A 25,327-nucleotide genomic window follows, 5' to 3' on the forward strand; every position below is an offset into this window, starting at 1 on the left:
AATCACTGAGGTTTTTGTTTGATTTTGTTTGCTATTGGTCTTTGTTTTTTTCTTTAGTCACTAAGGTCTTGCATATATTTTATAAGACTGACGCATGGGCATTTGAAAGAGATTCTACTGAGATTGAAAGTATATGTTTTGGATCCAAGCTAAGAGAGTCTAAATCCTAATTCTATTATCTCTCAGCTGTGTGGTCTTGGACCAACTAACCTCACAATACCTCCCTTACTTACCTATAAAAAGTTCCTTTAAGTAGGTGCCAGTGGCTCACACCTGTAATCCTAGCAACTCAGGAGGCTGAGATCTGAGGAACATGGATCAAAGCCAATCCAGGTACAAAAGACTCTTATCTCCAATTAACTACTGGAAAACCAGAAGTGGGAAGTGGCACTGTGGCTCAGTGGTACAGCACTAGCCTTGTGCTGAAGAACTCAGGGACAGCACCCAGGCCCAGTGTTCAAGTCCCACAACTGACCAAAAAAAAGTTCCTTACTTTTTGGATTCACAATGAAGAATAAATGCATATTTTAGACCAGGTGTGGTGGGACATACCTATAATCCCAGCTACTTGGAAGGGGAAGTATTACTATCGTGGTCCATGGATGATCCAGGTAGGAAGCAGGAAAAATTTTCTGAAAAACAGAAAATGAACTGGAACAAAAAAGGACCAAAGTCATGGCTCAGTGATTGGGTAAGTACATGCTTAGTAAATGTGAGGCCCTAATTGCAATCCCCAGTACTTTCTTTCTCTGGAGTGCACGCGCGCGCATGTGTGTGTATGTGTGTGTGTGTGTGTGTGTGTGTGTGTGTGTGTGTGTGTGCGTCCGCACGTATATATGTGCATGTATCTGTGTGTGTGTGTGCGTGTGCTTGCATGCATGCATGTGTGCCAGTCCTGGGGTCTGAATTCAAGGCATGGTCACTGGCTCTGAGCTTCTTTTGCTCTATCACTTGAGCCACTTCTGGCCTTTTGGTGATGAAGTGGAGATAAGAGTCTCAACAGATCTTCCTGCCCAGGCTAGCTGAATAACGATCCTCTGATCTTAGCCTCTTGAGTAGCTAGGTTTACAGATGTAAGCCATTGGCACCAAGCTTGTTCTACTTTTTATAAGAATGAAGTCAGCAACAGGCCAGGGGCTAATGCCTCATGCCTATAATCCTAGCTACTCAGGAGGCTAAGATCTGAAGATTGAGGTTTGAAGCTAGCCAGAGCAGGAAAGTCTGTGAGACTCTTTCAATAAACCACTCAGGAAAAGCTGAGCAAAAGAAACTCAAGGACAGTGCCCAGACCCTGAGTTCAAGCCCCACAATGGACAAAAAAGTCAGTATCTTAATGATAACAATAAAATTATTTAAAAAGTAAAATAACACAAGTCACTCATTGTTTGAATGATTTAATGGAACCTGTTCATAATCCTTTTATGGATTTACATATCTTATCAGACACATATTTTGTTCTCATCATTTTTCTACATTATATGCCTCTTTATAATTTTCTGTGTTATTATGACTTAAACTGGATATTTTTATTTTCTGAGGAAACGTTTTCCTAAGACTCTCAATTGTGTTGGCATCAAAACTTGTACATTAATACGTTTATTTGTGATCTTTTTCTTTATTTGTGATCTTTTTTGCATTTTACTGATGGGAAGCCTCTTGTTTTGATTTTTGTTTTCTGCTTGTTTTATGTCATTGGCATCTGCTTTTGCTTGTGCCTAATTCCTTCCTGGTGCTTTACTTAGTATTATAATTCTTTTTCTGGCTTCTGAGACAGATGCTTCCTTTGTGTATTTAAAAAAATCATTCTGGCTTCTTAATAAATGCTATGAAACTTCTGACAGTATCTTTGCCTACATCCCACAAATTTCACACAGAGCACCCCTGTTTCTGCTTATTTCTAAAGAGGCAGAAATTTATGTTTGGCTTTTTTTCCCACACCTAAAGTATTTAGGAGGTAGTGCAGTTTTCTTTTTCCTCCATTAGATTTGTTCTCCTTTCCTTATTAACTTTTAATAGTACTGGAATCTAGTTGGAGAATATTGCATGTAGAATTTCTACTTTGGTGAATGTAATGAGGTTTTATAATCCTTTTTTTTAACCATCTTTTCCAGATGTCATGTTCAGATTTTGGAGTTGAGCATACCTGAGGTTAAGTAGAGTCTAGGCTACCTACCAGCTGCATGAGCTGGTATAAAGAAACATATATATGTCTATGTGTATATGTATGTGTTTAAATATACATATAGGTAATATGTAGAGATACACATTACATATGTGTATTTCTATAGTATATATATGTACATAACGTTTCTTAAAGTTGCATTCAAGATCTTGCAGCTGAGAAGAATTCTTATGTATATATGACCTGATTTGCTCATTATAACCTATAATAGGTAAGACTAATAGTGCCCTCAATATCCACATCCTAGATAGATACTGATGGTTAAGGCCTATATTCCAAGCTGCTTAGAAGGTTGAGATTTCAGCTTGTGGCTCAAAGCCAGCCTGGACAGGAAAGCTGGTGAGACTCTTATCTCTCATTAACCAGCAGAAAACCAGAAGTGGCACAGTGTTAGAGCTCTAGCCTTGAGCACAAGAGCCAAGGGATGGTTTCAAGGCCCCAAGTTCAAGCCCCATCACACACACACACACACACACACACACACACACACACACACCCTAACCCTTGAAACCCTGTTATTATGGTTTCGATAACATTGCCCACCAAAAAGGCCCATGTATTAGGCTTGGTGAAAGCATTTGGAAGTAGTGGGACCTTGAAGAGGTGAATCCTAGTGTAAAGGAGACCACTGGATGTGTGCACTTGAAGTGGAACCTGACTCTTCCTTCTCTATTTGCCTCTTAGCCATCCTGCGCTGAGCTGTCTCCTCTCATCACACTTCATGTCTGTGAACTGGGCTGCTGCAGGCACAAACCAACAAGATCCAAGAGACCAGTCATTGAAAATTCAGGCATCATCATGAAACAAAAATGAGCCTTTCTCCTTGTCAGGTGATTTATCTCAGGTGTTTTCTTACAGCGATGGGAAGATGATGAACACATTTGTCGATATAATATCTGTGATGGCAAAAAAAGAGAAGACTTTTGCTGAGGTGATTAAATGAAGGACATTGAGATGGAAAGGTTTTCCTGGATGATCTGGAAGGCGATCACAAGTGTGCATATCAGAAAGGTACAGGAAAATCAGGGAATGAAGAATTGTTTCTAGCTGTTGCAAAAGGCAAGGAAACAGGTCTTCCCCCAAAGTCTCCTAGAAGAGTGGAATTCTGGCCATCAAACTCAAAGATAGCACTTGGGTGCTATTTTAAGGCACCAAGCTTGGGAGGAGTTTGTTAAATGAAGTACACAACTCTCAGACGGTCAGGAGGTAAGGTTACGACTGGCACTGTCAGATGAGAAAACGAAAGTTCAAAGAGCGCGAGTGGCTAGTCAACAGTGTTGTGAATTAAATCCAAAAATTAATATATCAAGGTGTATCTGAACATGGGTAAATGAGAGTATGTATGTAAGACTTGAACTATATTGCAACTGTAGGTTCATGCTGATTTTCTTTTTGCTTCAGGGTAGAAAAGGATTATAGTTTGGCATGAAGGGAAGGAGGGAGAGATAAATGACATTGGGTATGCTCAAGTATGACCCTTAAGGACGTGAGGGAAATAAACAGGGACTTTTAGAGGCAAATAATCATTTGAGTTTTGAATTATGAGCACTTCTGTCCCCAAAGGCACTTTGGGGTAGAGGAAGATTTATGTGGAGGTTTGTTTAGTTGTTGGTTTCTTTTGTAAATTTTATTTTTGTAGGATTCCATATCATTATCCAGCTCCTTTAGAACATTCTGTCGTCTGGGAGATTTTTTTTTTCCTTACAGAAATTCTAAAGAGCGTAGGCTCACAGGAAACCAGCCAAGATCTGCGTGAAATTATATTTATATATTTGCCAAAATCATAAAACATAAAATAAGTACAGAGAGACAAACTGGGCATTTTTGCTCAAGGCAACAAATGCGTTACCCTTCACATAACCATCACATCATAGGGGATACCCAATCTAGCTGAGACCGGAAAGACCACCCTGGAAAATGTTTGTTCCATGCATTTAGCTACAAGCATATTTTATTTAATCCTTAGAGTAATAAGATGAATACTGTCATTCTGACATTGCCATTTAGGACATTTTTAGTTGACTGACTGAAGTCACATAAGAAAGGGAGAAATGGTAGTACCATACAAAGGCTACTTCACCTTAAATGTGGGGCATTCAGTCTGCAGCACAAATTACTTTATCTCTAATCTGCATCTTTTGTAAAGCAGTCAACAATTAGGCAGACATGGAGGTATGGCTCAAATGGTAGAATATCAACCTTGAGTGAAAAAGCTAAGTGAGAGTAGAGTATAAATAAGAGTATTAGGGATAAACTTTTTGAGCCTATATCTTTAATTTTTTTCCTTGAAACTAGGACTGAGAAGTACTTGGAATATTTGAAATTCTCATCCCAATTTTATTTATTCACTGACTTTGAGATGTTTGGGGATGTGCCTGCGATAATCTCATTTTCTTCTATAAATGTCCTGAGAAATAGTGAAATTCCAAAAACACTGGTGAAATTTCTCACTCTCTTTCATAGAAATAGGTGGGAAAAATCTCTCCTAGCAAATAATGTCAGGGAAAGTGTACACTCTCCTGGAAGCAAAACCATAACTTTTTCCTCAGCAAGGATTCTTCTATTATCCACAATACTCTGTTTTGTTTTCTGTTTACTTTGGTTGCCAAGCTCAAAGCTAAATTTATCTCATGTCAAGTGACTCTCATTTCAGACTTCTGAAACCATTTTCTTCTTTTTCCCTTTACTACTTACATGTGACTCTGATCAGTCCTATCTTTTTATTAGCAGCTTATTTTTTTTAATGCACTGGATTTATGCTGATAAAATTAAGTTCTCTTGCAAATATGCACAGTAGACACTGTAAACACACCCACACACATGAAACTGACAAACTTGGTTGCTAGGTTACTTGCCAAGGTCTTCCCATAAGGCTATGCTTCCTCACCTATAAGAGTCACCCGGAATATTTCAGCTTAGCAGCCGATGACCTTCTCAACCTATCTTGAATTGACCTTCTGTTTGCTACCCTGGTGCTTGAGCTTTGCCAACATCAATCAGAACCAAGTAATGATCAGCCACTTGCTCTCAATATCCTCTTTGATCCTGGGGTGAGGGGGGGACAAAGCAATGTATCATTGCAATCTAAACATCTTAGAAAATACTACGCACAGGGAAAGTACAAGAAGCCACAGGGGGATGAATCATTTAAATAGACTTGTATTATTTTGAAGAAGTCTTTGTGTCGAGAAGAAACAACAGTCACTTGTGTAGACAACTAAGACCCCATCCCTGCCCATGACATGAACATTTCTACTGTGACAGGCAGGAAAGCAAATGAAGCAAGCAACCACTGAGGGAGACAGTGGAGGATAGGTTGAGAGTAGCCCAAGGAAGGATGCTTCACTCAGTTTTAGGCAGGAGCTGAAAATCCATGAGCTAGCCAGAGAGAGGTTCAGTCTGCATGAGATGTCAACATTTCATAGGATCAGTTAGAATTGGAAGCAAAAAATGTCAGCACCTTGCAGCCCTCTAAGAGGGCCCAATGGGTAAAAATGGAAAAACAAGACAAAATGAAACAAAAGAAAGAAAGCAAAAATAGGACAAGGAAAAAAGTCCTTCCTAGATGTGCTCAGTCTATTCAATAATGATTGAGCCAAATTTTAAAGTTCCCATTTAAGGCACCCATTTTTCTAAGTTCATCATATTACCCTTACCACAACCCCCTCCCATACTCTCTGACCCCTAGAAAAAACTTTCTGTTTGCCCGTGAGCCACCTAACTCTGTATGCCATTTCCCCTAGATGGTGTATTTCCTTTCTACTGAACTTCTGGATTTGTCTCGTGTGTGTGTGTGTGTGTGTGTGTGTGTGTGTGTGTGTGTGTGTGTGTGCGCGCGCGCGTGTGTGTGTGTGTACATGCATGGTGTTTATTCAGTTCTATTGAGTTCTTTGCCAGAGTCTTCAAGAAAGAGAGATCTTTATCTCTGTGATCATTCACTGGTATCCAGAATAGAGAAGTAGTTGGAAATGCAATTGGAAGGCTGGAGGTAGAACAACTTCCATAGCCACGTGAGTTGAATTTCACTTAGCAGTTGCTAACTAAGCAAGCACCTGCTATGTGGCAGGCACTGTTCTATGAGCTAGTGATAGAGTAGTGAGCCAGACATAAAACTCAGTAACTGAATAATTGGATGAAATGACCACAAGCCTATTAGACTATCATTACTGGGGTTTATGGAGTGCCCTATTAAATATGCCAGTCCCCATGCTTGCATAATTTCATTTAATTTCCCAAATCATGCAACAATCACTTCTGATTCTATATTAAAGGACAGAGGCTCAAAAATGGCACCATTTGTCAAAGATGACATAACTAGATGTGTCCAAAGCCCTCAAGTGACATGAATCCCCATGTTTCTTGTTTGGGACCAAAGGCACACAGCATGAGTTTGAATCCTGACACACTGTGCTTGGTTTCTTAACAGTAAAATTGGATTCATGACAGTATCTCTCCTGTAGAGTGTCTATGAGAATTAAGTGAGCTATGTACACAAAGTTTTGGGATCATAACAGCATGTAAGAAATACGAAATAAATTGTCAGCTGCTATTCTGTGTGTGTATGTGTGTGTGTCTGAACACTGTCCCTGAGATTTACTAATACAGGCTAATGCTCTATAACTTGAGGTACAGCTCCACTTCTGGCTCTTTTTGTGTAACTTATTGGCAATAAGAGTCTCACAGACTTTCCTGTCTGGACTGGCTTTGAACCAGGATCCTTAGATCTCAGCCTCCTAAGTAGTAAGGGTTATAAGAATGAACCACTAGCTACTAGCCACAGCATCTGTTTTTAATCTGACTGACACAGATGTGTTCTAAATCGGAAAATACATAAGTCCAGAGCTTTGTGTGGGAAAGTCTTGTGCAGAGATTTGTTTTGTTTTCCTTGCCTAATTCAATAGCACTCTTTCAATACCTTTCTCAACTACCTCTCCAATTGCCTTCACTGTAGTACATCTAAAAAGTGTGAGTAGGGCCTCATTTGCAGACATTTTTAGACATTTTCTGAAGCTTGTTGAGGCTATAGTTGATTTTAGGCGACCAGGTTTATTTCCTTTTGTGGGGTGGGGGGAGGGGAAGTACTGCTTACCAATACTGGATGGGTTTGAACAACTTACAACATACCTGGCCCAATTTTACTTATCACTACGGTAGACTTTCATCCAGAACAAATGACTAAGTCCTATCTACCAGACCCAAAAAACAAAATGTCAAACCATCACATCATTGAACAAGTTGATGGATAAAGGCCCTTCATTTTAGTTTATGTGTTAACTCCCTGCAGGATACTGTTTAAAGCCAATTAAATAACTAATGTTAAGTTATTGCATAAACAAGGGTATTCAATCCTCATACCAACTGTTCAGAAAACAGCCTATTACGGTCTTACACATGAGGAACCTGAGGCAGTGGTATAAGATGAGAAGGAACTTGCCCATAGGCATACACCAAGGGGGCAATGAGCTGTACCATGTGTCCTGTGACCTTGAACATGTCACTTAACCTTCCTGAAGTAATATATGGCTCTCTCCACAGCCATCATTACACTGATGTAGTTAATGTTCACATTTTACACGGAGGACATGGAAGGTCAGATGTCACCCTTAAGAGAGAGAGACGGGGGAGAGAGAGAGAAAGAGAGAGGGGAGGGGGGTAGGCATTGAGATTCAACTCCTCCGGGTTCCCTCTGTGTATGAGCTCTGGATAGAAGTCAGTGATAGTTTCCCATGTCAAAATCCATTGTTGCTTCAGCTGCTTGCTGCTACTATTGTTATTTTCTACAGAACACATCCCCAAGTTCACAGCAAGGAAAAGAGCTCTGGTGATATAAGAACCAGACAGAACAGCTGATTCTGTATGCAAGTCTACAGATCCTTGTCCATGCATAATTTACTCAACACTGCCCTGCAGTCACTTAAGCTGAGGAGAGACCGCCATAAATTCAGGTCTGCATACACTAATTTATTTCTTATTTATTTTACTGATACATTCAAGGGTCTCCAGTGAGCTGCTCTAACACATGCTAGAAGGAACCTGTAGCTCCAAATAGAACTGGGGCAAGCAACGAAATCTGGAACCATGCAAGTTGCATTCTTTTTCTTTTTTTTTCAAATTGGGTTTAAATCTATGCACACTCTCACCTCCTATATTTTTGTGATACATGGGGCTGTACAATAGCTACTCTCTTATTCTGCTTTTCATAGTAATGAGAGCACCAGGGCATACTTCTTATATGGACATAGGATCATTTCTTGGAATCAGAGAATGTCAAAAGGAGAGCATATCTTTTAATGCCAAGACAGACTCCCAAACAGGATTGAAGAAGGGAAGATGCTGTTATTCTTTTGAGTGGTTTTTGAGGACTAAACATCATGCTAGTTGCTATAAGGGGCAAAAGAAAGTTTTATTACCATGGTCACTTGGAAAAAAACAGCTATGGCTTCCCAAAGCACTCTTTTCAACGATTGTTAAACTGCATCCTAGACACAGGAAATGAATTTTCACAAGTCAAGTCATGTTAAGTTACCCCCATCTTCTGTTTATAACATTTTTGAGGATCATGAAGCTTGAACTCTGGGCCTGGCTGCTGTCTCTGAGCTCTTCACCTCAAGACTACCATCCTAACCTTGAGTCAAGCCCCACTTCCCATTTTCTAGAAGTTAATGGGAGGCAAGAGTCTCAGGTCCTTTTGTTCCCGGGGCTGGCTTTGAACCTTGATCCTCAGATCTCAGCCTCCCGAGTAGCTAGGATTAGAGGCATGAGCCATCACACCCAGCTTTTTATTTATAATTTTAAATCTCAGTTTGTGTGTGGGGGGACTGTAGCTGTAGTGGTAGAACATGGGCCTGGGATGTGTGAAGCCCTGAGTTTAATCCCAAAAATGAAGAGAGTGTTAGGGAAGAAGCAGGAGGAAGGGAAGACAGGAGGGAAGGAGGAAGAAGAAGGGGAAAAAAGGAAGGAAGATAAAGAAAGAGACTGAGAGAGAGAGGGAGGGAACAGGGATGATGGGAAAGAAGAAAGGAGAAGAAGGAAGGGAGGAAAAAGGAAAGGAAAGAAAGAAGTAAGGAGGAAAGAAGAAAGGATGAAGAAAGGAAGAAAGAAGGAAGGAAGGAAGGAAGGAAGGAAACAACATTCAACACTCATAAGCTGGAATCTATACTACAAGCTTTCCCTGCATGTTCTCATACTTGGGTCCTCAGTTCATTCTTGCTATTCCTCACAGGTCAGAGGGCACAGAGACCACTGATGACCTCATGCCACTGAGTTCTTTCCTGTCCAGTCAAGTCCCATTGAAACACACACATGCGCCCACAGCAGGTATTTCCTTGTGTACAGCCTCAAGACCCCTCTTCTTGTCTCCATACTGCACCACCCCAGGCTCACAGGGAGTCACAGGGACAGAATAGACCTGACCATTGGAGGCTGTTCGAGCAGGGGCATCCCTCAATTACTTATTTGCTTCACCCAGTCTTCTTCCCAAGGTCCACTGAGTCAGACTCTAGCCACCTGGGCTCAAATGGAAGCCTTAAAAAGACCATTTCTTTGAAGGTCCACTCCAGCCTGGCTAGGCTGTCATCACTGGCTATTTTCTAATCAATGGTCTGCTACTGTTGGGGAGGATCCTGGGCATTAGGGATAGAGACTCACCCGCAGAACATGAAAATGGTGCTGGAGCTGGCGTCGTAGGGCAGAGGTAGGGTCTGCTGCAGGCACAGCTGCTCACAGCCACCATTAAAACCGTCGGAGCAGTCGATACCCTTGGAGTGGTCGTAGCAACCGGAACCATCCTTCATGGGTTTTAGCTCCTCGGGACACTGCTCAGAGAGAGAAGAACAGGGTGGTTATGGGTGCCCTGGGTTTGAAGTCATATGTACCCAACTGCTAGCTTTGGTGAGTCAAATCTCTTCAGCTCTGTGAGTTTCAGTGTGCCACTTGTAAGATGGGACTTCTGTAACTCCTTGCATTCACATTGTATCCACACAACAAATGTTACTTGTTACTAATAGTGATATTGCTAGGACCCTGTTAATTCTTGCCTGTATGTTACCCCAGCTACAAAGGTCACTTCCAAGAGCCAGGCGTGGTGGCTCATGCCTGTAATCCTAGCTACTCAGGAAGCTAGGATCTGAGGATCCCGGTTCAAAGCCAGCCTGGGCATTAAAATTCATGAGACTCCTATCTCCAATTAACCACCAGAAAACTAGAAGCGGTGCTGTGGTTCAAAGGGTAGCCTTGAGCTGAAGTGCTCAGGGACAGCGTCCAGGCCCAGCATTCAAGTCCCACGACCAAGGAGAAAAAAAAAATCTTTAAAAAGGTCACTTTTAAGGAGGTAGGTGGACATATTCTAAACACCCTCTGACAATATGACTTTAAACTCTAGTTATTCCCCCACTGTGACCAGAGGCTAATTATCACTCTTGAGTATCAGGCCATCTCTACTATGTAGGCAGGACACACCTGGAATTGTTGTGAGTCTAAATTAGATCACAAGGGGCCATGTCTTAATTCAGCATTCGCCACATAATTGGTTACTCATCGAACATGAATTGCCATCCTTTCAGTCTTCAATTGAGCTCTTCTGCAGCTTTGTCCCTGGGGCCCTAAATAAGAAGCTTGTATGCACAGAGCCAGAGCATGCCAAGGTCTCCCAACAAGTGTGCTGGCTCCAGTCTGTCTGTCTCCAAAGGACTGCAAGATAAGTATCACTCCCCAGTGTAAATAAATAAATAAGGCAATAACTGGAGTTTCCTACTCACGGCCACTTGTATGTAGGTCTTGAGTCCCTAAGCAAACACAGGGACTTCTACCTCCCATGGATGGTTATCAACACTGGGAACTATCTGGCTACTTAGTTCTCCATCATTTGATGAGCTAGCACCACTGTCTCCAGCCTTGTAACTGTAGGTACCAGGTTTTAATTGTCTTCCTCCTGCTGGCATTTCTTGTCCACAAAATGAACACCTAGAGTCCAGCCCTCCTCATCCATCACTGGACATGGCTGACTAAAATTTCCTTCCCCACTGTGCGCCCCTCCCTGCCAGCCAGAGTTCCAGACCCTGCGCACACTGCCTTCTGAAGTGGCATCAGTAATAACACATACCAACACATGCACATTCACCTGCACACAAATTAATTTCCCCAAATCACAACAACAAACACAGAGGTCTGCCCTCTTGGAAATTAAATTTTTGTCAAAGGAGAATTTGTAATTACAAATGCACATGCGAGTTCTTGGAGACATTTGAGATAGGCACCGGGAAGGGTGATGGAGAAAGTAGGTTATAAATGGCCTTTGTCAAGCTGCAGAGAGGTTATAAAACTGCTACGTTTTGTGCTTAAATAGAAAAATCAATTTTGCATGTGAGGGAAGTGCTGTACATATTAATACAAGCTCTGTGAGCCCCTGCTTGTCTCTGAGAAGCCACTGTCAGACTTTGGGGTCACTTGGAACCATTTGCTGTCCTGGGGGCTGGATTCTGGGACAGCATGGTGCCAGTACTGGGACTTGAACTTAGAGCCTGGGTATAGTCCATTAGCCTTTTCACTAAAGACCAATGCTCTCCCATGGGTTTTTGTTTGTTTGTTTGTTTGTTTTGAGATAAGTCTCACAGAATTTCCTGTCCAGGCTGGTTTCACACTGTGATCCTCAGATCTTAGCCTCCTGACTACCCAGGATGACAAGTATGAGTGCCTTGGTGCCTGGCTTCAATGTCTGTACTTTTAATGAGTGTTCTTGATAATCTGGGCACCATGTAAGCATGCAAATGATCTGCTTGTTTGGGAAGTGCTTACAGCAAACCTGCGGGGGGCAGTGCTGCAGGGAAGCTGCATTAGTTCCCTACAATATGTCTCTGTCCTAGGCTATGGAATCTAGCAACAGCAAATATTACCACCTATGACATGATGAAGTTAAAACCCTGGAGGAGTCTCTGCTGGATTCTTCAGATTGGCCTCAATGCCACCACTGATATTCTTATGAAAAGGAGGCAGAGAGAAATCACAGTGACAGAAGAGAAGCCAGAATGTGTCTGGTAGATGCAGACAAGAATCCTAACTTGTGGGAAAGGCAAGGCATAGATTCTTCTCTAAGGCCAGCAGAGGGGGCAGGAACTACCAATACCTTTTGTTGGGACTTCTGAATTCCAGAAACAAAAGAATAAATTTCTACAGTCTTTAGCCTCCATCTTTCCTCCCTCTCCAGCACAGCAGTACTTACTGTAGTAGCTAGAGGAAGTAGATCTTCCTGGGTACCATTTTTTTATTTTATTTTTTATTGTAATTAATAAAAGGGTTACATGATATTTGCCAGATAGAAGGTGCATTAATTCACATACATTGATACCCTTTCACATGTCTTGCTGGGTACCATTTTTACAGAGGAGGACAGGGTTACACACATAGGAGAGCGGCAAGGTCAGTGTTTCTCAGGCATTGCCAATTTGGTGGCTATTCATTGCCACCAAATTTAAGCATTTGCTTAACTTAAATGGGCTGACTTGATTGGCTTGAGAAGCAGCTGGGAGATGTCTCTAGGGTGTACCTGTGAGGGTGTTTACAGCGGCTACAGGACCATGTGTTCTGACCCAATCTATGATTTAATTCACTGATGGAATCATAAGCTCAATGGACTTATAGGAGTTGATAAAGACTATAGCAAGTGGGGACTAGTTAGTGGAAGGACAACAAGAGGGATGTGTCTTGGCTTACGACTTTCCTACTTTTCTGCTTGCTTGCTGGCTTCTATAAGGAGAGAAACTTTCTTGGCTTTACCCTTCGACCATGCCATTCTGCCTCTCTATATATCAGAAAAAAATGGAAGCACCTGACCATTGAGTGAAACTTTAGAACACAGGAACCTGAACAAATCCTTCTTTCATACAGCAACACAAAACTCTGACTAACACTTGAAGGACTATTTTGCACAGGCTGGCTTGGAATAGTGATCCTTAACTTTCAGCCTGTGAGTAACTGGGATTATGGGCATGAGTTAATGATCCTGGCTCTTTAGTTTTTGCTTCACACAATTTATTTTGTTATTTGGTGTATGAACATCCATGATTTGTATTTCTTAAACATTATAGGATATTGCTCTCTGGTATTTTTTTTAAAGCAAGGCTGCTTTATTAATATTAATATAGCCACTCCTGCTGCTGCATTCTATGCATACCATGTTGTTTTCCTCTATTTATTTACCTTCAAGCTGCCTATGTCATTGCATGCCAGGCCAACTTTCTCTTGTTTGTTTAGGCAGGATAGAAATTTGATCTCAGGGCCTTGCAATAGCTATGCAGGTGTTCTGCCACTTGAATCACATCCCTTTTTGTTTTAACTTTTCAAATAGGTCTCATACTCTTTGCCTTAGACCACAATCCTTTTGCCTCTGTTTTACAAACCTGGGGATATAAATATGCACAAACACATCCAGCATGATTGAGATAGGGGCCTCCTTAACTTTCTGCTTGGATTGGCTTTGAACTATGGTCCTATTTCTACATCCCATAAAATTGATTTTGGTTGAATTTAGGGAGAGTGTTCTGTCCTTTGGCTTTTTTACCCAAGCTCCACTTTCAGTTTAGTTTTTTTTTTTTTTTTGCCAGTCCTGGGCTTGAGCTCAGGGCCTGAGCACAGTCCTTGGACTTTCTCAAGGCTAGAGCTCTACCACTTGAGCCCCAGCACCACTTCCGGCTTTTTTCTACATGTGGTACCAAGGAATCGAACCTGGGTCTTCATGCATGCTAGGCAAGCACTTTAACCACTAGGCCAAACTCCCGGCCTCAGTTTAGTTTTTTTTTTAGTTTTTTCTTTTCTTTTTTTTTTTTTTTTTTGTCAGTCGTGTTGTTTGAACTCTGGGTCTGAGCACGGTCCCTGAGCTCTTCAGCTCAAGGCTAGTGATCTACCACTGATCCATAGCTACACTTTTGTTTTTCTGGTTGTTAATTGGAGATAAGAGTCTCAGGGACTTTTGTGCAAAGATTGGCTTTGAACTATAATCCTTCAGATCTCTGCCTCCTGAGTACCTAGGACTATAGGCATGAGCTACTGGCACCTGGTTTCCAGCTTTTTGATGGTTAACTGGGGATAAGAGTTTCACAGACTGCCTGGACTGGCTTTGACCCTTGAACCTCAAATCTTAGCTTCCTTCATAAGTAGCTAGGCTTATGGGGGTCAGATACAACAGGTTCAGGCAGAATTTAACATGATAATATTACGCATCTATGTTTTTCATTTATCCATTTTCTTTGTTTTTTTGGAGGGGGTTCCTATGGGCTATTTGGTATTCATTAGAGTTCCATTTATCTGTATTGCTTCTGGGTGCATTTAGAGTTCCATTTATCTATATTGCTTCTGGGTGCATTTCTTTGCATAGTTTTAGCGATGTCTCTATAAATTCATAATTCAGTCTACTGGTGACATCATTTTTCCATGTCACATGATATGTAGTAACCTTCCTTTCCCTCATGCCTTGTTTCCCTTGTGTCCCCCTCATAAAATGTAGCTTTCTTTATTATTTCTCTAGATACATACAAGTAAAATCATATCAGACAATCCTATTGTATTTTTGTTTTTTTGTTTTCCTCCAGTCCTGGGGCTTGAACTCAGGGCCTTAGCACTATCCTTGGGCTTTTTTAAGGCTAGAGCTCTGCCACCTGATCCACAGCACCACTTTAAGTTCTTTCTATGTATGTGGTACCGAGGAATCAAACCCAGGTCTTCATGTATGCTAGGCAAGCACTCTACCACTAGGCCAAACTCCTGCCCCGGAGTTTTTGCTTTAACCATCAAATGTAATATAGAAAAATGACAGTCAACTGTACCCATTCACATTCATGCTGTGTTTCTCTGTCGGTTGGGCTGTTCTAATACTCTGTCAGTTATATCGTTCATTTTCTCTCTGTATCTCCTCTCTCCTCTCCCTTGCACTGTTTCTTCTCCCTTCTTTTTTATTTTTTGATAGTATCTTAATGTAGCCCAGGCTGGCCTTGACCTTTTGATCTTTCTGTCTTAGGAGAGATTGCAGGCCTCTGCAATCACTCCTTTCATCACTCTTGCTGACTCTTATTTCAATTCTGTTTTGAACACAACCTGTAGCTATATTGTTAAGGAAAACTCAGCTAGTCATAGTTTCTTTTCTTTCTCTTTTGTTTGAGAATGTCAATTTCTTTTATACTCCTGGAGGATATTTTCATTAGACATACGTTTCTTTTTTATTTAATTCAGCACTTGAAAAAAAATGCGTCACTCTTCCTTGGCCTCCAGGTTTCTCACGAGAATTTCACTTTGGTTGATGTAAGGCTCCTTTTGCAGAGAAGATGTAGTTACTCTCAGGCTTTCTTCTTTAAAAGCTGAAGAAGTTTGACTATGATGTTTTCGTGTGAATTTCTTTGTGTTTATTCTGTTTGGATTTTGTCCAGCTTCTTGAATCTGTAAGGTTTTAAATTTTGAGATGTTTTCAGCTGTAATTTCTTTGAGTACCATTTTTTTCCCTTTCTGTCTGAAACTCCAATAACATAAACGTTAGAATTTTATTATATATATATATATATAGTTCCACAGATTTTTGGAAATCAATTCATCTTCTTTTTAGTCTATTTTATTTTCGGTACTAGGATTGGGTAATTTTACTTGCTTTATTTTTAAGTTAACTCATTATTTTCTTTGTTTTCTTCAGTCCTCTGTTGATTCTATACACTGAGTTTTAATCTCATTTACTGTCTCTTTTTAGTTCTAAGATTTCTGTTTGTTTTCTCTTTTACCATCAATTTCTTTGTTAATTCTTTTTAGTTTTCTCATTTAGTTCAGACATTCCTTTGTTTCTTGTGGAGGAATTTTAGATGATGACTGTTTTAAGAATCTTTGTTGAAGCCAGGCATGGTGGCTCACACCTCTAATTCTAGCTACTGAGGAGGCTGAGATCTGAGGATCAGGGTTTGAACCCAGCCCAGGGAAGAAAAGTCCCCCTGAGACTCCTACCTCCAATTAACCACTCAAAAAAATTCAGAAATGGAGCTGTGGTTCCAGTGCTAGGTCACTAGCCTTAAATCCAAAGAGGCCCAGGGACAGTGCCCAGGCCCTAAGTTCAAGGCCACAACTACCACCACCACCAACAAAAAAGAATCTTTGCTGAATAATTTTAATATCTCTTATTTTGATGATAGAATCTCCTGGTTGCCTTTTTACCAAGTTTGGGATTGTTCTGGTTCTTGGTATGACAAATGGAAATGCAAACTTGGAAATGTTTTTGCTTCATGCTGAGTTTTTTGGTGAGCGTGTGGTGTGACTGTGTGGGGGGTGTGTGTGAGGGGGGGGGTTCTGGGCCTTGGATTCTGGACCTGGGTACTGTCCCTGAGCTTTTTTTTTTTTTTTTTTTTTTGCTAAAGGCTAGCATTCTACCACTTGACCCACAATTCTACTTCCTCTTTAGCCTTTTTGGGTGGCAAATGAAGATAACACTCTCATAAACTTTCCTTCTTGGGCTGACTTTGAACTATGATCCTTAGATCTCAGCTTTCTGTGTTGTTAGGATTACAGGCATGAGCCACTGGTACCTGGTTGCTTTGGGCTGTGTTTTTGACTTTGGCCATTGTTTGAGCTTTCTATGTTACATGGCTTCTGATGACACTGCTTTAGCAAGTGAAAGCGATTTGTTTCTGTCAAAAGGATGCAGACATTTGTCTGCCAGGCATCTGCTGACATCCAAGAGGAAGGCCCTTCAATGCTGTGGGACCCGGATGGGAATCTGATGACACTCCTGGCCTCACCTACTTCCAGTTGTCCACTTGGCCTCCACTGACTCCACAGTATGGGAGATGACCCCATTTCTGTTGTCCTGATGTGCCCCTAGTCCTCCTCTGGAAAACTCCCAGGCGAAAGGTGCCTTAGTGCTATGTGTGAGAAGGGGTGGAGATCCAGGTTCTTCATGTGGTCTCCACTGATAATGAATTGGACCAGGGTGAGGTGCTCATTATCTCTTTATGCAAATTCAATCTCCCAAGCTTCCCCTGTCTTTTGCTGGCATGAGCAAGGAGGGTATGTTTACATTTCTGCTGCCTACTATGTTGGAGTACAGCTGATATTACTTAACAATGATGTGTCTTGCTAGCCTGCCCTTTTCTTTAAAATGTACTCTAGAGAGATGATGACTTGGGGATTATCATCATTATTCTTATTTTTGTACATGCCTATTGGAATTTTTGGATTTCCAGATCCTTTAGCTTTAAGACTGGGACAACTGAAGGAAAGAGAGATCTTCAGGAAACTGACCTTTGCTTATCTATCCTTGAGTCTCAATGCCTCTAGCTGGTCAAGCTAGATCAGCTCATGAGTGTTTTATATATCATGTCCAGGGACTTTAGTTGCATTTAGCAGAGGAACTGAGTAAAAGATGTCTATTTTCCTGCAGGCTGTTTTAGTTAACAGAGCCCTAAAGCTAAGAATGACTTCTACATTTTTTTTTAAAGAATAGGAGACAAAAATAAAAAGATCACACGTGACTTGCACAGCTTAAAATATTTACTATATAGTCCTTTATACAAAAAAAAAAAGGAAGACAAAAACAAAGGCTGCTGACCCATGACTTTCACCATGAGAAAGTATCTACAGTTTATTCTAAGTGCACCTGGAGGGCTTTGGATGGTTGCCTGGCGGAGGAATGAAGTGATTTGATTTGCTACTTTGAAGAGATTACCTAAGTTAGTGAATTCAATTATCTCTCAGCATTTTCTTAGAGCTCATAAAAGGAGCCTTGGGATGCAAGCTCTTGGAGACTCCAACGGGCAAGCAAGCACGAGGCAGGGGGTGGGGAGATCTACCATTGCACTGCTTCTGTGCCTGAGGCTGTGCACTGAATAGGTGGGAGAGCTGGGAGTCTACTTAAAGTCAGCTGAGCCCCAGAGCCTCACAGCCTATCTTCTGCTCTCTTTCAGATGAAGGCCCTGAGGAAGTTTCAGAGCCTGGGTCCCTGAGCCTTGAGCGTGGCATTTCTAGAAGGACGAAGAGGACCCCTGGGGAACTCCCTCCTGTCTCTACAGAGCAACTGCTGTGTGAGACCACACACTTCTCTTCTCCCACCACCCTCCATAACCACCAAGTCTCCTCCTCTGTCCTCTGCGCCTGCTCTTGTAGCTTCCCAGCCTCATTTCTCATCATCACCAAGCCATTTGTTTCTGTTGGTAATTATGCATTTTAATGTTCATTAATTATGGAATGCAAATTGTTCCAAATGCAAAATTGGTAATGAGCTGTTCTACCACTTTACCCCCAGGTCTAGAAGGTGGGCCAGCTGTTCTGAGCAAATCAGGATAACTTTTTCTAGGGGCCTGAGTGAAGCCTGACGACTGATGAGAGAGGAGCTCTACTCGTCTTGGTTCCTGAGATAGATCAAGATGGTAGTTACCTTCTTTATTCCTATCTATAACCTTGGGCCTTGCGAGCAGAAAAACCTCTAGCAGGGACCCAGCCTCTGACTATGTAAACCTTGAGCTAGTTGCTTTCCTTCTCTGAGCCTCAGTTTCTCATTGTGAAAACCATCTTCACAGAGAGTGTAGTAGAAGAATGAGATGTTGATGGGAGAGGACAAGTTAGATCTCCTAGGCCCTCCATAAATGTATGGGGATGGCTCTCTAGGAACTGAGTTCCAGTTCTGCCTGGCCTTTCTCTCCAACTGGCTGAATGGCTTTGGGCTGGCACACTGGACTCTTACTATGTCCTTCATTAAAAATAAAGACATAGTACAGTACATTGAATGAATGCTGATTATCTTTTTTTCCCAAAAAAATAACTGTGAATTATAAAAAGGTGGGGAAATCACCTCCTCAGCATTTGAAAAGAAGTGAGAACTTTCTTAGAAATTATTGAACAGGTTTTAAATTTTTCTAAGGATGTCTGTAACCCTGTTTAATTATGGATGGGCAAAAGTCTTCACACAGGAATTCTGAGCACCTTCCAGAAGGTGTGCTCTGAAGCTTTACAAGCAGACTCAGGTTTAGTAACAAATTAGTTGCTTGTAACAGGCTTGGGTGTGCAAGTCAGATTCAGCATCATGGAAAGAAGAAGGAGGAAGCAAAGAAGCAAGGAAAGGAAGGAAGTGGATATTTATTGAGTGCCTACTATGTTATGTGTTCGATATTTTCCTATATGTCATCTCTTGGCCCCCTCACAAAGGCCAGAAACACACCAACATATATTCACTTTACAGGCAAGGTTAGTCAAAGTCATGCAAGCTAAGCCAAAATTGTGGGATTCTGTAATATGAATTAGCACTGGGAGAGACTGAGTGGGCCTGGCTCTCCTGTACTGCCTTGCATATAAGTGAGTGGAGAAGGGGCCAATTGTCTTTCTTCCTGCCTCAAACCATTCAACAGGGCCAGCTAGCTCAGCTGTTAACACCAACATTGATCCGGACAGCCAAGCCCGTCAAGAGCTCATAAACACTGGGAGTTCTAATCAAGTCATGCCGATTCAGCTACTGCTTAATTTGTGCTTCTCTGCTGACAAGGAAGGAAAAGGGTAGTCTGAAATAAGGAGCAAGGTAATCAATAGTCCTGGTTAATGTAGGACAGCAGGTACAGGTCCCACCAGGGCTTCTCCTGTGTCAGATTGGAGAAAGTGGAGCCTGCTCTCTCCCCTGTGAGATAGCCCAAGCACAGAACCCAAACCACCATGCCTTCTCACCTCTCCCCCCACCTGTTCGAACACAATGTCTTTTCTCTACAGAGTCTAACCCTCAGAGCCGCTGTCAATGCTCTGCTCTGATCCCAGCTAGACTGCCACTGTGTCCTGAAAGAACCCTACATAGCCCATGGGATAGCTCCAGTGACCTCTGCCTATCTCTTCTGAGCTCCCAAAGTAGAAGATACAGGGAAAGAAATGAAAATTTGTCCAGATGCTGTCATCCATGTGGCTTTGAGACAGTCATTATACTGCTCTGGCCCTGGCTTCTCCATTTTATGTTTTGTTGTTGATGATGTTGTTGTTTTCATTCGTTTGTGTGCTGGTGCTGCAGATTTGACTTCAAAAGGCCTTACATTTTTTGCTCACCTTTTTCACTCTACCACTTGAGCCATGCCTTCAGCCGTATCTTCCCTATTTTAAAATAGACCTAGATAAATGGCAGCCTCTGGAGTTTTGTGATAATGTCCAATGCATCATGACTACGAAGACCCTATATGCAGGTTTCTTAGTGTGTGTGTATGTGTGTGTGTGTGTGTGTGTGTGTATGTGTAGTACTGGAGATCAGATTCAGGGCTTCATGCATGCTAGGCAAGTGTTCTACTACTGAGCTACATGCCTACATTCCTCCTTCCTTATGATGCCCTGGTCAGAAAGCATCATCCTTCTTTCTCTCTCACACCAACTTAGATAGTCTGTGCTCATAGTCTGTGCTCATAGTCTGTGCTCATAGTCTGTGCTCATAGTCTATGCCTCAGTAAGTCCATGGCTATTTAAGGAGAGAGATTAGAACATACCCAGCTTTATCTCTTCTGCACAGGATGAATGGCAAGGCAGTGGTAGTCTTTGTGGCCAGGCAGGATTAAGCTTGAGTCCTCCCCAAAACGGCTACTTATAGGCCAGGAAATGTTAGCCAGTCACTTTACTAACATTTCAAGCCTCAACGTTCTCAAGGTAATCTGAGTATAATTATTACCCACACAGATTTGGGGAAAAAAAGTGAAAGACACTTAATAGCCTTAACACAGTGCCTGCCACATGGCAAAATTCCAGTTGTAATAAAATTTGTTATTAACATGATTACTTTTTGATACTTGTAAATTCTTTTGGAGTGTGACCAAATGTCTGGTGGTGTTGCTGCTTAGTTCTGGCTTGAATTTCTGTGAAATAGTGGCAAGCCATTCTCCCCACGTACCCACCATCTGTGTAGTATTTAATACATTCTCACTGACGACACAGAAAGGAAATTCAAATGTTCCCAGGACACACTACAGGACTGGCCATATGCTAGGAGTTCACCTTACATAACTCTACTGAGAGTCAGTAGAAGTTCTATGGATTTTTCTTAGTAATTCAATTTTTGTAGCAAAAGAAAGAGAGGCTTAGAAGGGACAGTGGCTTTCACTGGTGGCTCTACCTTTGGTAAGCAGAGACTGAATTCGAATGAGTTCTGATCTTAAGAAGTTTCTGCACTAACTGGAAGTGGGCATGGCCCATGAAGAAGAGAGGTCACAGGTCAAAGATAGCTAAAGACCAAAGCTTGAGTCAATCAATAGAAATCCCGAATCAAGTAACTGATGAGAAAGAATGGAACAGGTATTTCTCCAAAGACGATAAACAAGTACCCCCAAAGACCAATGGTCAATATCCCTAATCATGAGGAAAATGTAAATCAAAATGACAATGCCAACTAGGATATACCAACTAGAACAGGCATTGTCAAATTGTAATAATACATGCTGGCAAGGATTTGGAGAAAATGGAGCTACTGTGTACCCAGCTAGCATTATACAATGATGTGACTTTTTAGAAAGACAGCGGGGATGGTTTCTAAAAAGTATTGTAAATGAAATTACACCCAGAAATCCCATATCTGTACCCAGATCCCAAATAAATAAAATCACAGTGTTGAAGATGTTTGTTTCCTTTTAAAACTGTATAATTTTTTCTTTTCTTTTTTGGCACTGGGGATTGAACCCAGGATATTGCACTTGCTAGGTAAATGCCTTGCCACTGAACTACATCCCAGCCTAGTGTAGAAGAGGTTTGCACAATATGATTCAGAGAAGTAATTATGCACGGTCACCAAAGCATAGGCCAGTCTAAGCAGCTATTGATATTTTATAGCCATGATGAAGTTTTAAAAATACATAAAATGGAATGTTATTCACTCATTAAAAGGAGATTCCGACATAGGCTATATGTGCAATGTACTTTGAAGATAGTATGCTAAGGGAAATAAGTCAGTCACAAAAGGACAAACATTGCTTGATTCCCTGATATGAGGTACCTAGAGAGGGCCCAGTCATAAAGACAAAAAGGAAAATGGTTTTGCAGGATCCAGAGGAAGGGAGAACAAGTTGGGAAGCTACTAGGAATGAGTATATGTTTCATTTTACAAGATTAAAAGGGTTTGGGAGATAGGTGTACTTAACAATACTGAGTACTTTAGAGTGATTAAGACTCTAAATTCTATGTGACAACATACAACTTTAAAAATATCACTGGACAGTATATTGAAAATGAACGTTACAATTTGTGGGTAGGGATGGAAGGGAAAAACTGGGTGTGAGTGACGGAAAGGTAACATTATCCAAAAAGAAATGTACTCTTTGCTTGACTTATGTAACTGTAACCCCTCTGTATATCATCTTCAGAATAACATTAAAATAAACATTAAAAATAAAATGAACTCTAGGATATGGAAACAAGAGCTTTGTCTTGTGTGGCTATTGTTCTTAACGTACTATGTTATTTCTCTTCTCTTTTTTTGCCCTTATGGTAATCTCATGTTATTACTGTATCTGACTTTGTTACCTGGTACACTGTATATATGTTTATTTGAAATAAGGAAGGGAAGGGGAGAAAACAAGATGATTGGGAGGGATAGGGGGAGGGAAACAGAGACAAAGACATGAGAAGGGGTATCAGTGTGTGAGAAGTAACTACCTGACAAATATAACTCCTTTTTACATTATCCCAATGATAAAAAATAAAATTATCTAAATGAACTACAGGAAATGGAAACAAAAGTTTCTTTTTCCTTCGCTGTTGCTTTGGTTTACATTTCCTTTTGCCTTGTTTGTTAGGAGGGAAGGAGAGTACAGAAATAGAACAAATGCAATAGTGGTGCTCACTAGACACTATGTCGAAAATACAACTTGTGGGTGGGGATGGGAGTGAAAAACTGGAAAAAAGCAAGGGAACAGGTGACAATGTTCAAAAAGAAATGTGCTCTTCATCTGACTTACAGAACTCTAATCTCTTTGTACACCATCTTTACAAGAGTAATACAAATGTATTTATATATACCCACGATGCTGAATTTGTCCATTAAAATGTTAAAAACAATTTAAAGGTAGAAGGAAGGCAAAGGCCTGGGTAAGCCACAGTGGGAGAGCAAAATCATACTCAAACCAGTTCATGATGAAGAAGAGTATGGGGATGGAAAGATGTCACTGCACAGCAAGGCTGTCACGCATTTGGTGATGGTGGCTCATAAACTGAGTTCATGATCGCCTGTCTTTTCCTTTCAAACCCTCATTGCACATGAGGAGGGCACAGGCTGCCATCGTTACTGTGGGCACAGGTCTTCCAGTCCATACTTCTCAATCTTCCTAATTCTGCAATGAAGAAGCTGGAAGCTGGTCTCCAAGACCATTTCAACCAGGACACTCAATGATTCCCTGCTGACAGAAACTCAGGCACTGGGCCCAAATCTTCTGCACCTTTTATATGGAGCTCTTGTGGACACTGCAGTCAGTGACTACTGTTCAGTTTCTCAAATGCCTGTTCAGTGCCTACTGTCCTCGGAGCCTTCGGAAGCTTTGCTGTAGACTTAAAAAGTGCCTATCCTGATGGGGGTGGTAGAATACATTAACACAGCCTTACAGTTTTATATGATTTTTATATAGTAGAAATAAGAGCCAAGGGCTGAGGGAGAAGAGGCCAGGGAACATTTTCCCATGAAAATCTGCCAGGAGTCCTGAAAAATATCTATTCAATAACTGTCTGCAGATGATAATAAATAGTCTTTGTAAAGCTCATTAATAATAATAATAGCTAACACTTAATAGCATTTACCATGTGCCAGGCACTGTTTTTAAGTGTGTTGTGAATATTAACTCATAATGAGAGCAAGAGCCCAGTGGTGTAGGTTCTACTGTCCTCATTTTACAGAGAAGGAAACTGAGGCAAAGGCAGCGTTGGCAACATATTCCAAGGCCACAGGACAAGAGTAAGGCAGGGGTAGGATGTAAGCCCCACACTGATGCATTTTTTTTTACATGTGTGTTAAAATGTTCTAATGGCCCTAGAGATCCCTGTCTCTTTCCACTCGCTCCAGACTATAACAGAGATAGGCACATCACGTTCGGAAGGGGAGAGCTCTGAGACACCAGGGGTGTGTGTGTGTATGGGGGAGGTCTTCTCAGGATCACAGGAAATCCCTAGGCATGGATCAGACAATAAACTAAACCCATGGCTGAGTTTACAAAGAGGCCCTCTTACTTTCTAGTCACCCTATGTTCAACTACTTTAAAACTCTCCAAACCTAGTCTTTTTTGGTTTTGATGGCAGAATGAAGTCAGTTGCCATTGGTGATCAACTTCAGATTTTCTGCTTTCCCCATAGGTTGGAAATGAAGCTAAATGCCCCAGCCTTTTAATTCTGCTTTGGTCATTTCCTTATCCTTTCTAGTTAGCACCTATCTTAGGACTGCCAGTCAATTTATAGGCAGATAAAAGATCCTGGAGTTGGGCACTAATGGCTCATACCCATAATCCTAGCTTCTCAGGAAGCTGAGATCTGAGGATCAAGATTCAAAGCCAACCAATTAAATATCACCAATTAAATAGCAAAAGGTGGAAGTAGAGCTGGGGCTAAAGAAGAGTGCTAGCCTTGAAAGTTGGCAAGAACATGAGGCCCTGAGTTTAAGTCGTAGGACATGCATACATGCATGTAAAAACTTGTGTGAGCATGTGCGGGCACACATAAGCACAAATATACACATGAAGACACTAGAGGTTACAAGAAAGAGAAGTAAATCTACAGCACTACACTAATCATAGGTAGGTATTATTACTACACATTGTTATTTTTAATACTGAGAGATCAAGACACAAAGATGAATAGCAACTTGGTCAGTATTGACCAAGGGCAGAGGTGGGATCTGAACTCATATAGCTTGACTCCAAAAAACTCCTCTCTAAATACTGTGGGGCTAGCTATGAGCTATTCACTCAGTGAGTCAGGCCAGGTTTTCATAAAGGCTGGAAACATGGATGAGCTTACAGGGCTTTAACTGGCTGTTTTCTCTTTCCCACCGTTTGTAACTAACAAGTCAATTTGCAGCTTGAGGCAGTGTCCTCACACTATACCTTCTCATTGATCACTGGGGCTCTGAGTGAGAAATGATTTTATAAGCTACTTGGCTTTGGAAAGCACAGAGCATCAGCCATTGAACATATGCTTCTGTGG

General features: G+C 41.4%; 1 protein-coding gene across 8 annotated transcripts in view; it reads right to left on the reverse strand.

Moving 5' to 3' along the window:
* Window positions 1-25,327, reverse strand: part of Astn2 (astrotactin 2) — an 854,736-nt gene that overhangs the window by 301,247 nt on the left and 528,162 nt on the right. For all 8 annotated transcript variants that reach the window (XM_090330513.1, XM_090330512.1, XM_090330508.1 and 5 more), the window contains one exon: window positions 9,830-9,996. In XM_090330513.1, the coding sequence (XP_090186639.1) occupies window positions 9,830-9,996 (167 nt within the window). The remainder of the gene's footprint in view (window positions 1-9,829; window positions 9,997-25,327) is intronic.

This window comes from Megascapheus bottae, chromosome 3, assembly GCF_031878675.1.
Source record: "Megascapheus bottae isolate mThoBot1 chromosome 3, mThoBot2.hap1, whole genome shotgun sequence".
NCBI lineage: Eukaryota > Metazoa > Chordata > Mammalia > Rodentia > Geomyidae > Megascapheus > Megascapheus bottae.